Raw genomic sequence first — 21,379 nt, forward strand, 5'->3', positions numbered from 1 at the left:
ATAACAATTTAGTGAAAAGAAACTACTAGAAATAACATGTAATTCAGATGACTTTGTCTGCTCGCATGGGGTCAACCAGATCAACTACCACGCTCTAGTGGACAAACATTGCAGCGGGGAAGTAAATGGATGACCTTATGTCTGACTGTAGCAAAGGATTTGACAAGTAACACTCCAAAATGAATAACCCCATAATTTTCAGAGTTCAGTCATACATGGACTGCAAGTTCAAATTGTATTAGTAAGAGTAATAATATTGACAATCATGCGCAGACTTACTGGGGTTGTTATTTTTTCAATACGCAAAAGGGCTGTATTCATCCAGATTTATGGGCGAGAAGCTGTATTAGATATACCTCTCGTAATCATGTCTTTTTTACAATAAGTGTGGATACCTTTATTTCCATCATATCAAATGAGTTACACCCACCATTCCAGCATTACAGAAACTGGACACTCATGAGCTCTGCCAGCGACAGATATTTCCCAATAGACATTCCAACAGTTGCTAAACACAATCAACGCCATACATTTCTTTCCAAAAATGAAATGCTTTATGGTTGATTGAGTGTTCTACATTTCTTGTGTTGCAAAAGTGAAGATTTTGATACCCTGTAATTGAGACCACCCAAATTTGTTTATTTTAACTCGTGAAATTCATGAACAAAGTCACAAGATATTTAGAGTAGTTTGAGTATATAAAGACCCACAGTGGGAGAAACAGTTACTGCATTAGAACAGAGCAGGAATCATTTTTCAAATGACATTTTATTCCCTTCAACTGGATAATCTGCTGGACCGGCACAGTCTACCACGAACAGTCAAATTTTACCACAGCTCTCTAGGGTTGTACAATTTTATTTCTTCTTAGGAGAAATCTGTACATTGAGGTTCTGGCCTTCAGTGTTTCACATACATATAATATTAGGACAATGCGACAGACCGTAAGCACACTGAAGGATCAGGAGCAGTTTCGCTCTTTACTCAAAGCTGGACAGGAAGGTCAACACAATCTCCTTCAGTTTGGCGTCAGCTGTCGGTGAGATCATACCATCGGTCCTGGAATAAAAACGAGTCTCATTACTTCAGATTAAATTCATATCAACCTTCATAATGATTAAAGTCAGCCATAGATTTTTACTGATTACTCAGACGGTCCCGTTACCTGATGGTGGTGAGCAGGTCCTGGTGCTGGCTGAGGACATGTACAAGGAAGGCCTTCTCAAACCTGGTGATCTTGGAAGGGTCCATCTTGTCCAAGTGACCTCTGACACCAGCGTAGATGACTGTCACCTGCTCCTCAATGGCCATGGGGCCTGGGGGCGGGAGAGAAAGTAAAATAAAAATGCATGTCTCCCCAAATTAAGGAGTGGCCCTGGTTGACAACATATAAAATGTTAAACTTTATTAGCATGTTGGGTGGTGACACTCACAGTACTGTCCCTGTTTGAGCAACTCAGTGAGGCGGACACCCCTGTTGAGCAGCTGCTGGGTGGCAGCGTCCAGGTCAGAGCCGAACTGGGCAAAGGCAGCCACCTCACGGTACTGGGCCAACTCCAGCTTCATGGTACCAGCCACCTACACACAGTAAAGGACCACAATCGTATTATGTATTTAAGAGACTGATTCCAAGTGAGAAAATACTCTGGGGTAACTGATGAATGAAATAAAAAGTTTGTCTGCATTTATCTGACGTATAATATCAGTCCCCTTAGAGCCACAGGTCACACCTGCTTCATGGCCTTGGTCTGGGCAGCCGATCCGACTCTGGACACAGACAGACCCACGTTGATGGCTGGGCGGATACCTTTGTAGAACAACTCAGTCTCCAAGAAGATCTGCAGGGGAGAGAGCACACTTCTGTTTAGGGATTACATTAAACTTTGATAAGTTGACTGGAGGATAAGGCAAGTGGGGACAATAATGATATGACCACTCTCCACCCACCTGTCCGTCAGTGATAGAGATGACGTTGGTAGGGATGTAGGCAGACACATCTCCAGCCTGGGTCTCAATGACAGGCAGAGCGGTCAGGGAGCCGCCTCCGAAGTTGTCGTGCATCTTGGCAGCTCTTTCCAGCAGACGGGAGTGTAGGTAGAACACGTCACCGGGGTAGGCCTCGCGACCAGGGGGACGACGCAGCAGCAAGGACATCTGACGGTAGGCTACAGCCTGGAGGGATTTAGGAGGGATGCGAATACAGCTGTTAAACATGGGTAGATTAACAAAGCCTGGTTCCTTTATTTTATCTTCATGAAGCAGCATCACATTCAAGACTTCACTCAGCCCAGACTTCCCCCTTCTCACCTGCTTGGACAAATCATCATAGATGATGAGGCCGTGCTTGCCGTTGTCTCTGAAGAACTCTCCCATGGAGCAGCCAGAGTATGGGGCCAAGTACTGCAGGGGAGCAGCATCAGAGGCTGTAGCAGACACCACAATGGTGTATTTCATAGCATCAGCGTCAGTCAGCCTCTTCACCAGCTGGGCCACAGTGGATCTCTTCTGGCCAATGGCAACGTAGATACAGTACAGCTTCTTCTTCTCATCTTGGCCTTCGTTGAAACGCTTCTGGTTGATAATGGTGTCAATGGCAATAGCAGTTTTGCTGTTAGAATAGAAGAGGGAATTTGTATTAGATTACAGTTCTAGTGTCAGAGTAAGCAAATAATTACTACAAATATAACTGCATGGCTTTAAAGTTGAATGGGAGGCAATAGAAAATGGTTGAAGTGCTGTCTACTACCCTCCAGGTAAAGGCAAATTAAGTGTAGATAGTAGAACATTAACACATTCACAATTGTTTGACACATTGAACATGCAGAGTTGTAATCCCCAAATAGCCCGACTACGGGATAGATGGCACCTGGCCATTTGTTTACCCAGTCTGCCGGTCACCGATGATCAGCTCACGCTGGCCACGGCCAATGGGCACCAGGCTGTCCACGGCCTTGATACCCGTCTGCATGGGCTCCTTCACAGAGATACGGGGGATGATGCCTGGGGCCTTCAGACCCACACGCCTACGGATGCTCGATCCAAGAGGACCCTGAGGGACAAAGAAAGGTTAACGCTATTCTGATCAGACCCGATATGCCCAGACCGCAGTAAACCTGTAGTCACAACCCAAGGACCCTAGATCTGAAAGGATCAGGTGGGAGATCCTTTTTTATTGTGTGGCATCCAAGATGTTTGGGTATAAAAATACATCTTCATGAATTCTTAAAATGAACTAACGTTATGTTATACTATTACCTATGAATGTTTTCAAGACTGCGTCGACAGACATGGTCTTCCTGTTCCTAACTCATCCTATACAACTACTTCTGTACACCTTTCCTATTCATATACTGTCCATACACATACAGTGCCTTCAGAATGTATTCATATGCCTCTATTGCACATTTTGTTGCGTTACTGCCTGAATTCAAAATGGATTAAATCGATTTCACGATCACTCATCCACACAAAAGGAAAACATGTTTAGAAATGTTGGCAAATTAAAAAAAAAAAAAAATGAAATACAGAAATCTAATTTACGTAAGTATTCACACCCGAGTCAATAGCTATGGTCACTAGCTGTGTTCAAATACTCATACTAGCTGCACTATGTGTAACGTTAATTGAGTATGTAGTATGGTTCTTGGTCATAGTATGCCAAAAGTTCCTGGATGTCGTACTACAGTCTCCAAAATACAAAGTATACATGCAGTGGACACCATTTCTGTGCTTTTAAGGTCCATAATGCAAAACTTCAGAAAATGAGCGTGGCTTAACATTTTCAGATTTGAAGAAAATATGCAGCCGAAGTCCGAGGAAAGTGTATAGAAATATATTGCTTTAACAAATGTTTAAAAAAAAGCAATGTAATAAAATAATTAATTTTCAAATAAGCTACACTACGTTAGCTGACAATTTGTTAGCTACGCTTCCCTTACAAACAGCATATCATTAATGCAGTTGCTTGTATGTACCGGTATGTTAGCTAGCAACCTAACGTTAGTTGGCTACTACATCGAACTTGCCAGTATTCTAACTATACGCCATCTAACTACCCACCCAACGTGTAGGGACTTGATTATTCATATCATTCTTAGCGGTATAGTTGTGCGTTCTCAATGGACATTGTGAAGTTGTAAGATGTCTTAGTCATTTGTTACGCTAACAAGCAGTAACACAGCAACAGCGATAGACAAGCGATATGAGTATTCAAACACAGCTAATGTTAGAATCTTTGGAAGCAATTACAGCTGTCAGTCTCTGGTTAAGTCTAAACTTCGTACAATACTTCCACATTTCTTTTAAATTCTTCAAGATCTGCCAAGTCGGTTGTTGATCATTGCTAGACAACTATTTTCAGGTCTTGCCATACATTTTCAAGTCGATTTAAGTCAAAACTGTAACTAGGCCACTCAGGAACATTCAATGTCATCTTGGTAAACAACTCATGTACATTTGTCCTTGTGTTTTAGGTTATTGTCCTGCTGAAAGGTCAATTTGGCTCCCAGTGTCTTGTGGAAAGCAGACTGAACAAGGCTTTCCTATGCATGCATGTATGTATTCTATCTATCTTTGTTTTCAGGACAAAGTTAATTTAGTTAAGGCCTCCCAAGTGGTGCAGCAGTCTAAGGCACTGATCAGTGTTAGAGCCGGCACTACAGATCTGAGTTTGATCACGGGATGTGTAGCAGTCGGCCGTGACCAGAAGACATAAGGTAGCGCACAATTGGCCCAGCATCGTCCGAGTTTTGCCAGCTGGAATGTCCTTGTCCCATCACGCTCTAGTGACTCACTGTGGCTTCCGGGGGCATTGAACACTGGCATTGGTCGCCAGCTGTACAGTGTTTCCTCAGACACATTGGTGGGGCTGACTTCCGTGGTTAATGAGCAGTGCAGCTTGGCCGGGTCATGTTTCAGAGGGCGCATGGTTTTCAACCGCCGGCCCTCCCGAGTACGCACGGGAGTTGCAGTGATGGGACAAAACTAACTACCAATTAGATATCACAAAATTGGGGAGAATTTTAAAAATGTATACACTGCTCAAAAAATGAAGGGAACATTAAAATAACACTTCCTAGATCTGAATGAATGAAATATTCTTAAATACTTTTTTCTTTACATAGTTGTATGTGCTGACAAAATCACACAAAAATGATCAATGGAAATCAAATTTATCAACCCATGGATTTAGAGTCCCACTCAAAAATTAAAGTGGAAAACCACACTACAGGCTGATCCAACTTTGTCCTTAAAACAAGTCAAAATGAGGCTCAGTAGTGTGTGTCGCCTCCACGTGCCTGTATGACCTTCCTACAAAGCCTGGGCATGCTCCTGATGAGGTGGAGGATGGTCTCCTTAGGGATCTCCTCCCAGACCTGGACAAAAGCATCCGCCAACTCCTTGACAGTATGTGGTGCAACGTGGCATTGGTGGATGGAGCAAGACATGATGTCCCAGATGTGCTCAATTGGATTCAGGTCTGGGGAACGGGTGGGCCAGTCGATAGCATCAATGCCTTCCTCTTGCAGGAACTGCTGACACACTCCAGCCACATGAGGTCTAGCATTGTCTTGCATTAGGAGGAACCCAGGGCCAACCGCACCAGCATATGGTCTCACAAGGGGTCTGAGGATCTCATCTCCGTACCTAATGGCAACCAGGCTACCTCTGGCAAGGACATGGAGGGCTGTGCGGCCCCCCCAAAGAAATGCCACCCCACACCATGACTGACCCACCACCAAACCGGTCATGCTGGAGGATGTTGCAGGCAGCAGAACGTTCTCCACGGCATCTCCAGACTGTCACATGTGCTCAGTGTGAACCTGCTTTCATCTGTGAAGAGCACAGGGCGCCAGTGGCGAATTTGCCAACCTTGGTGTTCTCTAGCAAATGCCAAACGTCCTGCACGGTGTTGGGCTGTAAGCACAACCCCCACCTGTGGACGTCAGGCCCTCATACCACCCTCTTAGAGTCTGTTTCTGACCGTTTGAGCAGACACATGCACATTTGTGGCCTGCTGGAGGTCATTTTGCAGGGCTCTGGCAGTGCTCCTCCTCGCACAAAGGCGGAGGTAGCGGTCATGCTGCTGGGTTGTTGCCCTCCTCCACGTCTCCTGATGTACTGGCCCTGTCTCCTGGTAGCACCTCCACTACGCTGACAGACACAGGAAACCTTCTTGCCACAGCTCGCATTGATGTTCCATCCTGGATGAGCTGCACTACCTGAGCCACTTGTGTGGGTTGTAGACTCAGTCTCATGCTACCACTAGAGTGAAAGCACCGCCAGCATTCAAAAGTGACCAAAACAGCCAGGAAGCATAGGAACTGAGAAGTTGTCTGTTGTCCCCACCTGCAGAACCACTCCTTTATTGGGGGGTGTCTTGCTAATTGCCTATCATTTCCACCATTTGCACAACAGCATGTGAAATTTATTGTCAGTGTTTATAATTATTAATTATTGCTTTATGGTTGCATGTTTTGGAACATTTTATTCTGTACAGGTTCTCTTCTCACCATCATGGAGGTTAGTATTGTGGAGTCATAACTACAACGTTGATCCATCCACAGTTCTAGCACAGTTATTAAACGAACTGCTTTAAACTTCACTATTGGCCTCATTGTGAAATCCCTGAGTGGTTTCTTCCTCTCTGGCAACGGAGTTTGGAAGGACAGCTGTATATTTGCTGTGATTGAGTGTATTAATACACCATCCAAAGTAATTAATACATGCATCATGCTCAAAGGGATATTTAATTTTCACTTATTTAAAAATAAAAATTAAATAATTAAAAAACAAATCTACCAAGAGGTGTCCTTTGCAAGGCATTGGAAAACCTCCCTGGTCTTTGTGGTTGAGCCTGTGTTTGAAATTCATTGCCCGACTGATTGAATGTACAGATATTTGTTTGTGTTGGGTACAGAGAGTAAAAAAATAATGTTAAAAAACACTATTGCATAGAGTCAATGCAACTAAAGATATATATTTTTTTACTGCTGAACTTATTTAGGCTTGCCATAACAGGGTTGAATACTCATTACTCAAGACATAAGCTTTTAATTTTTAATTGATTTGTGAAACATTTGACATTATGGGGCATTGTCTGTAGGCCAGTGACTTTTTTTAATTATGTAAAAAAATATGTACATTCAGGCTGTAACAAAATGTGGAAAAAGTAATGGTGTGTGAATACTTTGAAGGCACTAAATCCATCTATTCCAGACTGACATTGTTCTTTCTGATCTCTTTAATTTTAGGGATTTGTGTATACTGTTAGGTATTAGTGCACTGTTGGAGCTAGAAACATAAGCATTTTGTGGCACCTGCAATAACATCTGCAATATGTTTACACGACCAACAATATTTGATGAATAACAATTAACTACATAAATCTGCCCTCACCTTTCCGTCGATGGCATTGCCCAGAGCGTCCACCACACGACCCAGCAGCTCCACACCCACTGGCACGTCCACGATGGCACCAGTCCTCTTCACAATGTCACCCTCTTTGATCAGCTTGTCATTACCGAACACCACAACACCAACATTGTCAGGCTCCAAGTTCAGAGACATACCCTAGAAAAGAGGAAAGATGTTTCGTTAAAATATACCGATTGACGACAGTAGTAGATGGAAAAGCTTAATCTGTTAATTTTAAAAATGGTTAAGTTCAGATTCATAAATTTCTCCTAGATCTGCACCTTGAGCCCAGAGGAGAACTCCACCATCTCCTCAGCCTGAACATTCCTGAGACCATACACTCTGGCGATACCGTCACCAATGGACAGCACACGACCAGTCTCTTCCAGATCAGCACTAGTGTCAGCACCCAGGATCTTCTCCTCCAGGATGGAGGACACCTCGGCTGTGCCTAAAATTAAGAAAGAAACACATAAAACATAAGTTTACATTAAAACTGGTCGAGCTGCCCAGTGACAAGCCTACCAGACATGCTAAATTAGTTCTATGCGCGCTTTGAGGCAAGCAACACTGAAGCATGCATGGGAGCAGCAGCTGTTCCAGATGCTCGCCGTAGCCTATGTGAGAAAGACCTTTAAACAGCCCTAGACCCACTCCAATTTGCATACCGCCCAAACAGATCCACAGATGACGCAGTCTCTATGGTACTCAACACTGCGCTTTCCTACATTGAAAGCTGAGCTTTAGTCAACACCATAGCACCCTCAAAGTTCATCACTAAGCTAAGGACCCTCACAACAGTGCCTGATCACCGACAACGATGAGACAGCCTATAGAAAAGGAGGTCAGAGACCTGGAAGTGCGGTACCAGAACAGCTTCTCACTCAATGTGATAAAGACAAAGGAGATGATTGTGGACTACAGGTAAATGAGGGCCAAGCACGCCCCCACTCATTGATGGGGCTGTAGTGGAGCAGGTTGAGAGCATCAAGTCCAAGCAAACCAAAACAGTTGTAAAGAGAGCATGACAACACCTATTCCCTCTCAGGAGACTGAAAAGATTGGGCGTGGGTCCTTAAAAAGTCATACAGCTGCACCGTCGACAGCATTCTGACCAGTTGCATCACCGCCCGGTATGGCATCTGCTCAGCCACGCTGGTTTATCATCTATGCATAGTCACTAACTCCACCTACATGTAGATATTAGACTAACCTGTAAGCCCCGCACATTGAGTCAGTACCTGTACCCCCTGTATATAGCCTCGTTATTGTTGTTCTTTTATGCTTTAGTTTATTTTGTAAATATTTTTCTTTAAACTGCATTTTTGGTTAAGGGCTTGTAAGTAATCATTTCATGGTAAGGTCTACCTACACCTGCTGTACTCGGCACATGTGACAAATAAGAAAGAGTCATCTCAGTTTATACAGGGGAAAATTAATATAGCGACATTATGTTTTTGTTTTCAAATGTCATCTAAACCTAAGTGCCCAGCTCATAACAAGTGAAACTTGTGGCAAAACTGGATTTCTGATCCAAGAACAGAAGGTCATTCCTTGAGTCCCCATTCTCTCTATACTTACCGGTCTTCGCAGCAAGACATGGTCTATGTGTGTGGAGGTGATTCACTCCTACGCAGGCGGCGGCAACATTTTTGGACACCTACAATTAATGAAAGCATGATCGGTTATTGTTAAAAACAAGTGTAATTGAACCGCACAGAAATTGCACAATAAACTGGAATACGTTACAAACAAAACATGGCATAAGCGCTAGGCGTCAGCCCAAGTAACGTTAGCTATTAGCTAGCTAGGTTGTGCGCAAGTAGTCCTCCTTTGACAGCTGGCCTATGAAAAATATAAATCACACTAAGCAACCCAAAAAAAATTAAGAAAATCGAACTTTTCAAAGCGTAGGCTAGACACTACAGCTAAATAAACTTACAGAATGTTGTAGTATGTGCGCGCGAAGGGAGCATTCAGCATGTAAAGCGATCCTGACCTTCAGAAAGTAGCTAACTAGCTGATAGCATGCTAACCAAGTCAGCTTGCTAGCACAGCCATTTTATATGGGGCCGTATAGTGTTAGTTCAAGTGCGCATAAGCGCGTTGAACGTGCAAATCTAAACGAAATGTGAAATGAACGAGTTATAAAAACAGTAAACCTAGCAAATTAACGTTACCAAATAAATATCAAGACGATACGTCGAGTGACATACGTGTCCTTTCTTGGACATATAGTTCTGGGACGAGCGCGTGAAGGTGGCGGCCTGTATGTACCCTTCACATACCCACTGCATTCACAATGACATTTTAAATCGTGCAATACTAAATGTCCTCTATTCAACATCCAAATCAATGCAATACTCACAAATCCAGCACGTCTGGGCAGGCTCCTGGCCAGAGCCGCTGCAACTCGCACAGATAACATTTCGAATGGTACTTGTCCTCCACCACCTGCAAAGACCAGCTAGCTGTACTTGGAGGGTGTGCGAATGGCCGAAAACGAACCCCTTCTTCTTCTTTTTATGTCATCCGTGATGACAGGCTGTCATTTCAAAGCATTACTGCCATCTACTGCAGCGGAGTCTATCTATGAATTACTCTGGCTGAAAAAACATTCTACAGGTATTATGGCGCAACCTAGTGGCTATTTGTGGTACTTTACATTTCCTAAATGTTCCTTCAGAAAACACCGAGCCATCGACGCTTTGTCCCGAAGCAGCTGCCTGCCAGCACAGTGCTTGCTAGATCCGCTTGAATGTAGAAATATTGAAACGGATCATCCGCATGGGCTATTTGTCTCTCCAAAAACCCAGCGGCAAGAAAAGGATCCAAGGATGGTTTTAGTGCATGTCGGATATCTGGTTCTTCCTGTATTTGGCTCAGTAAGAAATAGAGGTATTTATATTTATTAATCTTTAACACTTACATGTCATGTGCTTATGTTCATCTTAATTCCACTGAAGCTGCTCGCAAATCTCTTTAGAATCCATTCCAACGTGTTGTTGACGAGCGTTACATTTTCTTAACAATTGCAAGACCATACTACACATTTTGGTAGTATGGGTCTGGTCCTATTTGCCTAAATATATATATATATTCCCCCCTTCTCAAATCGAGATGTAGATAACGCTAGCTGTTGACAGCTAACTACTGTAGCTAGTTAGCGCGTGGACCAATGCTATTTAGCTAATGCTAGCTAAACGTTTCGCTATTTTTGGACATTATATATTGTAGCTAGCTAGTCAGTTCTATTTTAAGAAATACTTTACCAAGTAACGTTAATGGCAGTGGTGTAATGTCAGACCACAGAGAGTAATGCGTGAAACATGTTTGAAGGTTAGCTAGCTAGCGCGTTCTCTGCAGGTTAGGTTACTGGATAACCTATTTAATCCCAGGATGATGTCATTTGGAGATCATTTTTACTGCTTGCCGAGAGGGTTTTGCGACAAATTCAATTAGCTACGGTAATCTATATAATTTGTATATCACAACTATAGTAGTTTACAAACAGGGAAAATTGACATATCAAATTTTCAAAGCTCTTTTAATTAACACGTCGTATGTTGTTTTTCCCAATATTTAAAACAAGCTATCCACCAGGTGATTTTGCACAAGTCATTTCACGTTGATTCAATACCAAAACATACCGTTTCATAAACCATTTAGGCTACAGTGTAGAGTATAAACTAAATTCATACACTGGCATCAATGATTTCACATTGTGCTTTTTATTTCTGTTCTTATTTCCTGTTTCATAGTATCGAGGCTGGCTCTACATTCTGCATTTATCAGATCTTTGTCGTCCCCCCCCATTCTGTAGCTAATGATCATCTGCTGCTGTGTGGTGTGGCGTGGCCTGTTCTCTGTATTTAGCTGTATTGTGAAACCCTTCTTCATTTCCTATTTCCATCAGAAGACATTGCTATTATTTTTGTTTAAACGCCCCCAAGAATGTACCATTCACCCACAATTCATTGTTGTGAAACAAAATGCTAACACCTGTTGTCTCTTTCTGTGAAGTAGCTGTATTGTTAACCCATTTTTAGCACTTTTAGAGAATCAAATAAATGTAATTGTGTACCGCCCATCCAGTCTTGATATACAACATGCTGTAAATTCCTGTAAAGTGGATACATTTTGCAATTGTTTCGATTTCTGCACTGCTTTACTGAAGACCAGAATTTGGCAAATTTTCTCCATGGAAAGTGCATTGTACAAATGTGGCTAAGTAATGGTAGCAAATTCTCCTATTGGCATTCTTCCATGACATGTAGAACCCATACTTTTTAATATTATGACACACACACACAATTAGGATTATCCCTAGTGTGGTCATCTGAGTGATAAAAAATGGACAACAAATCAAAATGGATTAAATACTGGTACACTGTATCACTTCCCAACAACCTGTCATAACCCGTCTCGATTTGTGTAACACTTTGTTCTTCTTGAGAAGAAGCAAAAAACAAATTCTATAAGTAGTAGATACTCACTGGTGGTTAATCACTTCCTAATGATCCTCAAAAAAAAAAAGTGCAAAATGCTATCCATTTCACAGGGATGCCTATCTCCTGCACTGCTACAGTAAATCCTCTTGTTGAGTAATAACGTCTTTTATTGTTTGGTTGTGGTCGCTCTTTACCCTTTGTTCTGGTAATAGTACTTTCAATGCATGGTCATGTTATGATTCATATGATTTTTTATTTTTTTACATTGAATAGTAAATTCCAATGTAATTTTTCTGTGGTAAAGATGTACCCTAATGTACTGTGCTGTAGCCAACCACATCTGCTCATTGGATGCTGCTTTTGTTCTTTTTAACCCTTTCATGGAGCATGGTGAGCCTTGCCTTCAGTCTATGTTGTTTATATTTGTTGCATGGTATTGATATTATTATTATTATTACAACAACCAAAACACAAATTCCACATATACTAATATTTTCCAATAAAGAATATAGTATTTTTCCTAACCTTCAGTGTGCTTCTTGCTGATTTCCATTTGTTGTCTTTATCCCTCCCCTCGTCCCTACCTGCCCACCTCCACCTCACCCACCTCTCCCGCTGTGACAAAGATAGACGATTTCCTTGCATTTCCCATCACAAGGCCTGAATGAGTCTATCCCCTGTCATTCATGGTGATTCTACTAAGACAATTGAAAGTGCAGTGCGCCTCTGATCCTTGGATCAAATGCTAATTTAGCAGGCCTAACTCATTCTCATTCATTAGTGACTGGTTATGAGCTGAATGTGATATTTTAAAAACCTACCACCACAATTGGATGTTTCTGAAAGTTGTCAAGATTAGACTCATTACTATTTTCCGAGGCATTTTATAGCCCTGCACCTTCAAATCTACTCCCAACATAATGATCCAAATGCAATGTAGATATTTGCCCGTTTCTCAACTGTAGGGGTTTCACCTGTTTTCATCTGAATGTGTTATCCACTCTTCCACAAACACTTTAGTATGTTCATATTAGAAAAGAGCCTAGCAACTGAAGGTGACACAAAGGACTAGATGTAGGTTCGCCCCAAAATGTTGGTGCTGGGCTGCGTATATCTCAGTGGGTAGATTTAGTTCGATGGTCTTTTTCCATGATTTCTCTTGCTGCTTGAGTCCAAACTAAAATTTGCCGCCATGGAAAGAAAATCACAGACTATGAAGTCTTGTCCTATGAATTGTGTTCTCCCCTTTCAAATATATTTTGTCATATTGGCATCAATGTCACAATGTAGCCTAGACCTACTTCACGTATATTGAAAGCCATTCCTTTTCACAATCAATGCTATTTCCATTAGAATTGTCAGCCCTGTCTATCCACATGTATATTTACACACACACACAGTATTAAAACCAAGACAGTACATTGGTAGCATCTGGTTCTCCCTCTCGAGCCTCAACAGCAGCCTGTTCTCTTCAGCTGCCAAATAGCTGTGGTTAAGAAGAGGGAAAAAGTACTGAGATGGCATGCAATGCATTCAAGCTATTTCCCCTGAACCAAGGAATCTACATATGGGAAAGCTTCGGGTAGCTCTGAGTGACAGAAAGAGATATAGGCCGTATGTAAATTGATACTGATTTCTGGTTGGAGATAAAGCCTACAACGTATTTGTCTATGTAGCTTTAACATTTTGCTGATAGAGACATTTGGGTAGTGATACACTTATTTTAATTTAACCTTTATTTAACTGGGCAAGTCAGTGAAGAACATTCTTATTTACAATGACCGCATGCCCCGGCCAAACCCTAACGACGCCGGGCCAATTGTGCGCCGCCCTACGGGACTCCCAATCACAGCAGGTTGTGATACAGCCTGGAATCAAACCGGGGTCTGTAGAGACGCCTCTAGCACTGAGATGAAGTACCTTAGAGCGCTGTGCCACTCGGGAGCCCAACATAAACATTCACAGTGTTGTTGTACTATATGATACAGCCTTGTGTTACCCACAGTTCAACAGGTGAGAACGTTCTCAGAAAAAGGTCTCACTCGCAGCAGTCATCACATTGGTAAAATCCTCAGTGATTTATAATGGAGAGTTATGTTACCATAAAAAAAAAACTCTTAGGAATAGATGTTCTGTTTTCTTTGTCCTGTGGATTAGTGGTTGATCAGCAGGATGTCACACAGTAGATCGAGAAACACTTCTGACAGCAGTTGTGCACTACTATCAAACGGATTCAAGGTTGTTCTCATATATTACACACAGCCTAATTTGGAAACCACTTGAATACACAATTTTAAATGCACAGTCCTGGCTGCGCCCATTGCCGAAGAGTCAGATGCCCAGAGGTGAGAATCCAAACAGAGGGTCAAAATGTGACATGATGCCATAAAAGACCATTCATGTTTGGAGAAATTAACATTTTCCATGCCGATTGAATGTGTTGCTTCACCATAGGTAAGATTTAGGGCTTTTGTAAAGATCATCCTACAGAAACACAATTACACACACACTCCACGTCTCATACACAATTCATTCTAACCTACCGTTTCTCTCAGGTGTCTAACTCCCTCTTGATGTTTCCACAGGATCCCTCTTTAACCGGCAGCAGCATAGCCATGCTACCTCTTGCCGGCACTTCCAGCTAGGCCCCCATGTCCCGCTGCCCATTGACTTCCCCATGCCCCACCCAGGTCAGCCCCAGTCGGGCATAAACCCCCACCTGGCTCCCTCTGGCCACCAGCATCCTCCCCAGCTCCACTCGCCCCTCAACCCCTTACCCCCCACACCCCAGTTCCAGGACCTCTTGGTCCCCCCTTTCCTACCTCAGGCCTTACACCAGCAATACCTCCTCCAACAGCAGATCATAGAAGCCCAGAACCGCCGCATCATGCCACCTTCAAGGTATGGGGACTTGGTTTCTGGCTATGCACGCCACTCCCGTAATAACTAGGGTACCTCCATAAGTTTTAGAAATGTCATGTTCTGTACAAACAGCTATATTTTGATGCAACCCCCCAAAATCTGTACAGTTTAATAATGTGCCCCTGGTAAAGGAGTAGTTAACCCCAAAGTTTGGCATGTGTTTTCATACTTCAAAAGTGCTTTTAAGTTGAGTCTACATTTCCATGGCATCTGTGGAACCACACAACAGATTGCGGGGAATGTAATGTGTACAGAAACTTTTGGTTGTCCTGTGTCAGCAGACGCACCCCAGAGAGAATGCCCCACCAGTCCCACAGACTGCGGCTGGGGTACGAGTTTGTTCCTGCCCTCCATGTCCCCCCACAGCCTGTTGGCCAGCAGCCTCGCTACCTGGCCGAAGGCACAGACTGGTAAATAACACACCAGCTTGCGCTCATACAATAGTGTGGCTTCATAGTTAAGTCTAATACATTACTCCTGAACTATGGATAATCTTCAGTTCAAATTGGAGTCCCCTCCCACAGGCATGATGTAATCCAATGACAATCAATGTTGAATAGTTGATGGGTCTGTGAAATGGGCCCAGTGTTTAATTTGTTCTTCTCTCTTCTTTCCTCCTGTCCTGTGTGGTTGGTCAGGGACCTGAGTGTGGACGCGGGGCTGCCCCCCCACCAGTACCACATCCGCCCACTGCCCCAGCACTTTCAACACTACCTGACCTCTCCCCGGATGCATCACTTCCCCAGGAACAGCACCTCCACCCAAGTGGTGAGGACATCACAACTACTTTTGTCATGGAATTTAAATTATCAGAATGGACAGTCCCATTTAAAGTGACATTTCATGATCTGCACTGCTGGTGTCCTTATTGGCTAAACCACCTGGAGTGTTTGATTTGGTATTCACACCATAGATCATTGGATAGACAGGATTCGGGATGGCAGGCAGGAAGCAGTATGAAATGCAAAGATGTTTTCTCAGATGAGTTGAGGAGAATGTATCCAGATTACTCCCTTACTGTCTCTCTGTATGTTCTCTCTAGGTTGTCCATGAGATCAGAAACTACCCGTATCCTCAGTTACACCTGCTGGCCCTGCAGGGCCTCAACCCCTCCCGCCATGCATCCGCTGTGAGAGAGAGCTACGAGGTGCAGTCATCCCAGTCACACGGCCAAGTCCCATCAACTCCGTCACACTATCACCCCCTCACACATACACTCTCACCTCTCACACATCCGTCCCTGCCTCTGTGTGTCCAATGCTGTGGACAGCCTCATGTGGGACTGATCTTCTCATTTCCGCTAGCTCTGTGCTCCAGATGCTTCCGAATCAAAAAAAATAACATTGTTTTATGTTTTTTTGTTTGTTTTTTTATCGTACTGAAAGAAGATAGTTAATGGTCTTTCCCCAAATGTTGCCTGTAGGAGCTACTGCAGCTGGAGGACAGGTTGGGCAGTGTGAACCGAGGGGCCATCCAGACCACTATTGAAAGGTTCACCTTCCCTCACAAATACAAGAAGGTAAGACTATGCCCTCATAAGTGGTGTTGGTAACGGATGTACTGCGGTAGTAAATATAATAGAGTACCATAGAGTAGAATGACACAGATGAACATTGCCATCTCATTTTAGGTTATTGTTAGCCACATTATCTCTCCAAAGAATACTGTCTGCTTCCACTCCAAACAGACTTATTCAGACTATCTGTTCTGGGGTGTACCCAATTTTAAGACCAAGGATGACTAATCTTGTAGGTGAAAGGACCAATTATTATAAAGCTGTGCAAGTCTGATTTGAATCTACTGTACAGTAATGTGAAAGAATCATAAGCATGACATTTAAAGGATCCAATGAGACAGGAACCCAAAGGCACTTTATAAATTGTGTCTTCTGCAGCATACTGTATGCCGTGTTAGGACGATGGTTCTGAACAGGGTTTTTCAGGACAGCCGTTAGTCATATATCAGAACTACACTATGAGGACTTCAACCATAACTATTTTCATGTGAACTATCGATACTTTGCGAATGAAAATGAGAGATACATTTGCCAATGGTAATTGTCGCTGTTGTTGTATATTCTTCTATTTTCCAGAGAATACCCCAGGACCTGAAGCTAGGGCTGGAGGACGACGAACTGGATACAGATGAGAAGTGTACTATCTGTCTATCAATGCTGGAGGATGGAGAGGATGTCAGGTGGGTCTAGTCAAAATGCTAATGAACATTTGGTGTCATGGAAGGTTTGGTGCCAACACATAGTACAGTTTGCAGATCTCTGTGTATCTATGGTCATTTGTATTAACACTCTTCGACATCTTCCTACACCAACAGGAGATTACCCTGCATGCACCTCTTCCACCAGGCGTGTGTTGACCAATGGCTGGCCACCAGTAGGAAATGCCCCATATGCCGGGTGGACATTGAGACCCAGTTGACACCAGACAGCTGATACCTCTTCTCCCTGCCCCTTCCTGTAATACCCCATAGCATCCCTAGGAGGAGCGCTGCCAAACGTCCCCCTTCCCACCCGCATCACTTATGAGCCTGCCTTCTGAGCCAGTCGAAGAAGACAATGAAGGGGACGAGGGAGCGTGGGAGGGAGGGATTAAGAAACCACACTGATCACACAATAGAGAAACAAAACAGGCTGATGGATGGAGAGAGGCAGAAGGGTGGCAGAATATACAGACAGGTGCTGGGGCTTGATGGGTCTCCATCGGGTTGTGCACAGTAGCATTCGCTTCTCCATACACCTACTCAAAGATGATTCTCTATCAAACCCCCTAGCATGTGTGTGTATTGTGTTGCTGAGGGTTTATATATATAGGTCTATGTTCGACCGCTGATGTGTGTTGGTCTTCCTCCGTGTGATGAAACCCAAACGCTGAGCTTTAACTACAGCACATCTGTGCAAAACATGAAGAGATATGAAATCAGTAAGGGAATGTTTCTTGAAATGAGCTTCTATGGCCTAATGCTTATGGTGTAATGGAGTGTAGTAGTCTTGTAATTGATTGCCAGTATTTACAACAGAGTGACCGTGTTGTGTAGCAAGCAAAAATCCCACTTTGAGAAATAAGATGGGGGGGATACTCCTATTTAACAAAGGGGAATAGGCTTACAGGCAATGAGGAAGTGCTAGCAATGTACAAAGGCCAAACATTCTGTGGGTTTCCAGTACAATAGATCTCTGCCATCACAGTGGATGCTAGAGATGCTATCCAGGCATGGCTTCAGTGGTCTGTATTGTGCTGTAGTGGGGCCTCTATAGTCTAGAACAGAGGCCCCAGATATGCATGCTCTATGGCAGGCTTGGGCTGTCTTGTGATTGTGGAGCAGTAGAAAGTCTGCAGTCTCTCTGCATGTGAACCATAAACAGTATGACTCTCTTACTCATCCATGGAGCAGGATGAAGTTTCCCCTAGACGCTGATCTTTGGTCACTGCTGCGTCTCCCTTCCTAATGATTAAGATTAGGATTGGGGGAGGGGTAAACTGATTTCAAGAACTGCGCTTATGGGCAATTTCTACTCACAGCCTCATCCATAGCACGATCTTAAAGGCTGGGGATGCAGTGTCTGTGTCTTGTCTTGAGAGTGAATACAATGTAATCCTTTTCTAACATATACCAGTACCTTATTGCCTACAGAACAAGCACATGTGAGTTATACAGTGCATAGCAAACAACCTCTGTTTCGGTTCCCTTAATTTCAATCTCAGTTGATCCCGTTGTTCAATACAGGAATACAGCTGGTGTTCCTGGGATATATCCAACTAGTAGGCCTTTGTTCTGTGTCCTAGAATATGTAAGATGGTCCCCCATGATGGTAGTTGTGTATGGTATTGCTAGAACCACTGTAAACTGTTCAGTGATGGAAGCTGTTTTCTCTATATCGTGCATGAATCATGTTGGTGTAGTTCACTTGAACGAGGGTTAAAGGGAGAAAAAGCCATTCGTTTGAAAATACCAAACAATTATTCTTACTATTTACATTTCTTTGATTTGTTTTAATTATTTTCTTCATTTTGGTTTTCTTACTATCAATTTGTTTTGAGCGCTCATGCCAATTTGGACATTGGACCAAGTAAAGCCAAGTCCTTGTCCATTTTTTTTTTTTTACAATTTTGAAGACATGGCTCCAATGCTGCAAAAAAACCAACATATTTATTAATGTAGCTTGTGTTTTGTAAATGCACTAAAATATTGGGGTTGCCTGAAGTAGATTTGGTGGTGTGGGGTCTCCTTGTTCTAGCTTATGCGTCTGTGTTCGTTACACACGTCTTCATGCTTCCTTGTGTACTTTTGGAGGTTGACTTGACTGTGTTGCGTTTTTTATTTTCCTTTGTCCAAACCCTCCATCCAAAAAAACTAGACAGACAAACAAGGAGGGTTGCTACTTCACATAGGATGCTGTGAGTTGAAATGCCTTAAGTATTTAACAATCATAATTTATTACTAACTGTAGCTATTGTGGTGGCATATTTCATGTATTTTCTCTCTTGATTTTGCAATTGAATCAATCTATTTATTTAGAAATAACACAATGTAAAAAAAATAATAATAATAATACCTCATTATGCATTGGTTGGTGGGGATGCTTTGCATGCAAGTTGCGTTTTTCATAAGGAGAACATGTAATTTGGAAGGGTGTAATGTGAGCTGTCTCTAGCCAACGTGGTGGTGCTGTTGATCTTGATTTACATTCCATTCAATGTCATATCGAAGATCCCCCCCTGCTTTGATCGAGTGGACAGACTGTGACTAGCTGCAAATGTTTTAGCATGTAAACCTCCTAGCATGGCTATACCCCTTGCTGACATAGAGGAAATATGATACTCTTTTATTTTTCATATTTATCCCTGATCATTACCAGTTTCTCAGTTTGTTTTAATTTGTTTCGATTTACCTCGTTTGTATATTTCACCATATGTGAATGTTGGGTGTCTCCATTCAGACCATACGTTTCTCTGGCCCAGCTATATTAACTCCTCCCATATGAATGAATAACTCCATTATTAGGTACTTTGTATTTCTGGCAAATGCTGTGTTTGTGTAGTTAGGTGCGAGAGGTGGCTAACATGATAAACTTGAGCTATTGGGTCTTATTTTTTTCTGGTATAATACTCGAGTGTGGTTTTACACCTGGGTATAATAAGCTAACCACCCGTTTTCTGTGTGCATTTTCTTAATAATAACAATTTATTAATCTGACATATATCCGATTGGAATGAAGCTGACTGGGTCTTATTTTTTATTTTTCCTGCTGTCACTGGCCTTACCCCATATCTAGGGCCAAGAGTTTTTCCTGGTCAGGAAAAACTCCTGACTTGCCCCCTGTCCTCTACAGACGGTATACTGCGTTAGCGGACAGTAGCATAGTATTTTAACTCGAGCTGGTGAAGGGGAATGAACAGTATAATCCTAAAGCACAAGCTTTCTAATGCATGTCCTCCTCAGGTTTTCATATGTGTACATGGGCGTAGCTGTAGACGTGTTTAATATGAGGCTGTACCTTCTTGAATATTACAGATGTTTTCTTTGCTGCTGACAAACTGTTGATGAAACTAACCTGCCAGTGATTTAAAGGGAAGTGGCCATCTTTGTACAACACACTGCTGTTTTGCTGTAACTGCGCAATGTGTTATGAGCTGGGGTATTTTCTAGACGAAGTATGTATCAATAATATGAAAAGCAATAGCTAAATGATAATGAAGAATAACATGGATCAGTGAATATTGTGGAAAATCTTTAGATTTACTTTTGGTGGATTTTGTACTGTATTTATTACTAATGATGATGCAAAAAGTTGCATAGCTTAACCCAAACTGTTCTGTCTCCTTTTTTTATTTATTGTCTTGTATATGATCTTTTTGTATGTGTTTTTCAAATAAACTGCCCAAAATGCTGAAAGTACCTGGTTAAGGATTATTCAATTTTTCTAGTAAATACTTAACGTCATGACACAAGAATCGGTACAAATGTTTATAAACACAAAGCAAGTATAAAATCAAAATATCAGCAATAATCCTAACAATTAGGCTAAATGGACACACAGAGCCTGTGCATGAAATACATGTCAACAGTAGTGTATCTAGTCCAGCATGAGTGAATAGAATCACATGTTATGAATATGCTTCTGAGTATCATTTGTTTCTATATAGTTATCACCTATGGTCTCTGTTTATGTTTCACAAAGTTAAATATTAAAACATACAAATAAAATTCTGACTGAAAAGTACTCCAGAACCCCCCACCCACCACCACCACCACCACCACCAATACATAAATAGCTGGTCCCAAGTCCCTTAAAACCTTTTAAGGATCAGACCCGTTTATCCATTTTTTGCCTAAAATGACGTAACAAATCTAACTGCATGTAGCTCAGGACCTGAAGCAAGGATATGCATATTCTTGATACCATTTGAAAGGAAACACTTTGAAGTTTATGGAAATGTGAAATTAATGTAGGATAATATAACACATTAGATCTGGTAAAAGATAATGCAAACAAAAAAACACATCCATTTTTATTTTTTTCATTATCTTTGAAATGCAATAGAAAGGCCATAATAAATCAGAAACAGAAGGGG

The 21,379-nt window shown here is 42.3% G+C and overlaps 2 protein-coding genes across 3 annotated transcripts; one reads left to right on the plus strand and one right to left on the minus strand.

Moving 5' to 3' along the window:
• Positions 1–749: 749 nt before the first annotated feature.
• On the minus strand, positions 750–9,952 carry LOC118393467 (ATP synthase subunit alpha, mitochondrial-like). The gene is made up of 11 exons (XM_035786159.2): positions 9,785–9,952; positions 8,998–9,076; positions 7,698–7,867; positions 7,399–7,572; positions 2,883–3,049; positions 2,308–2,608; positions 1,948–2,172; positions 1,731–1,838; positions 1,434–1,578; positions 1,166–1,316; positions 750–1,059 (listed from the first exon to the last, which is right to left on the minus strand). Exons 1-11 carry the CDS (start codon positions 9,842–9,844, stop codon positions 981–983), a joined length of 1,659 nt encoding a protein of 552 aa, XP_035642052.1. The 5' UTR covers positions 9,845–9,952; the 3' UTR covers positions 750–980.
• A 183-nt stretch (positions 9,953–10,135) lies between these two features.
• Positions 10,136–17,874, plus strand: LOC118393469 (E3 ubiquitin-protein ligase RNF165-like). Of its 2 annotated transcripts, none has more exons than XM_035786160.2 (8): positions 10,136–10,314; positions 14,453–14,768; positions 15,068–15,199; positions 15,428–15,557; positions 15,832–15,936; positions 16,213–16,308; positions 16,882–16,985; positions 17,121–17,874. In XM_035786160.2, the coding sequence occupies exons 1-8, from the start codon at positions 10,254–10,256 to the stop codon at positions 17,236–17,238; spliced, it is 1,062 nt and encodes a 353-aa protein (XP_035642053.2). In that variant the 5' UTR covers positions 10,136–10,253; the 3' UTR covers positions 17,239–17,874. The 2 variants fall into 2 exon arrangements, with proteins under 2 accessions (XP_035642053.2, XP_035642054.2); XM_035786161.2 differs by having other exon boundaries at positions 15,071–15,199.
• The last annotated feature ends 3,505 nt before the right edge of the window (positions 17,875–21,379 follow it).

The sequence above is a fragment of the Oncorhynchus keta genome, chromosome 14 (assembly GCF_023373465.1).
Source record: "Oncorhynchus keta strain PuntledgeMale-10-30-2019 chromosome 14, Oket_V2, whole genome shotgun sequence".
In the NCBI taxonomy this organism is placed as follows: domain Eukaryota; kingdom Metazoa; phylum Chordata; class Actinopteri; order Salmoniformes; family Salmonidae; genus Oncorhynchus; species Oncorhynchus keta.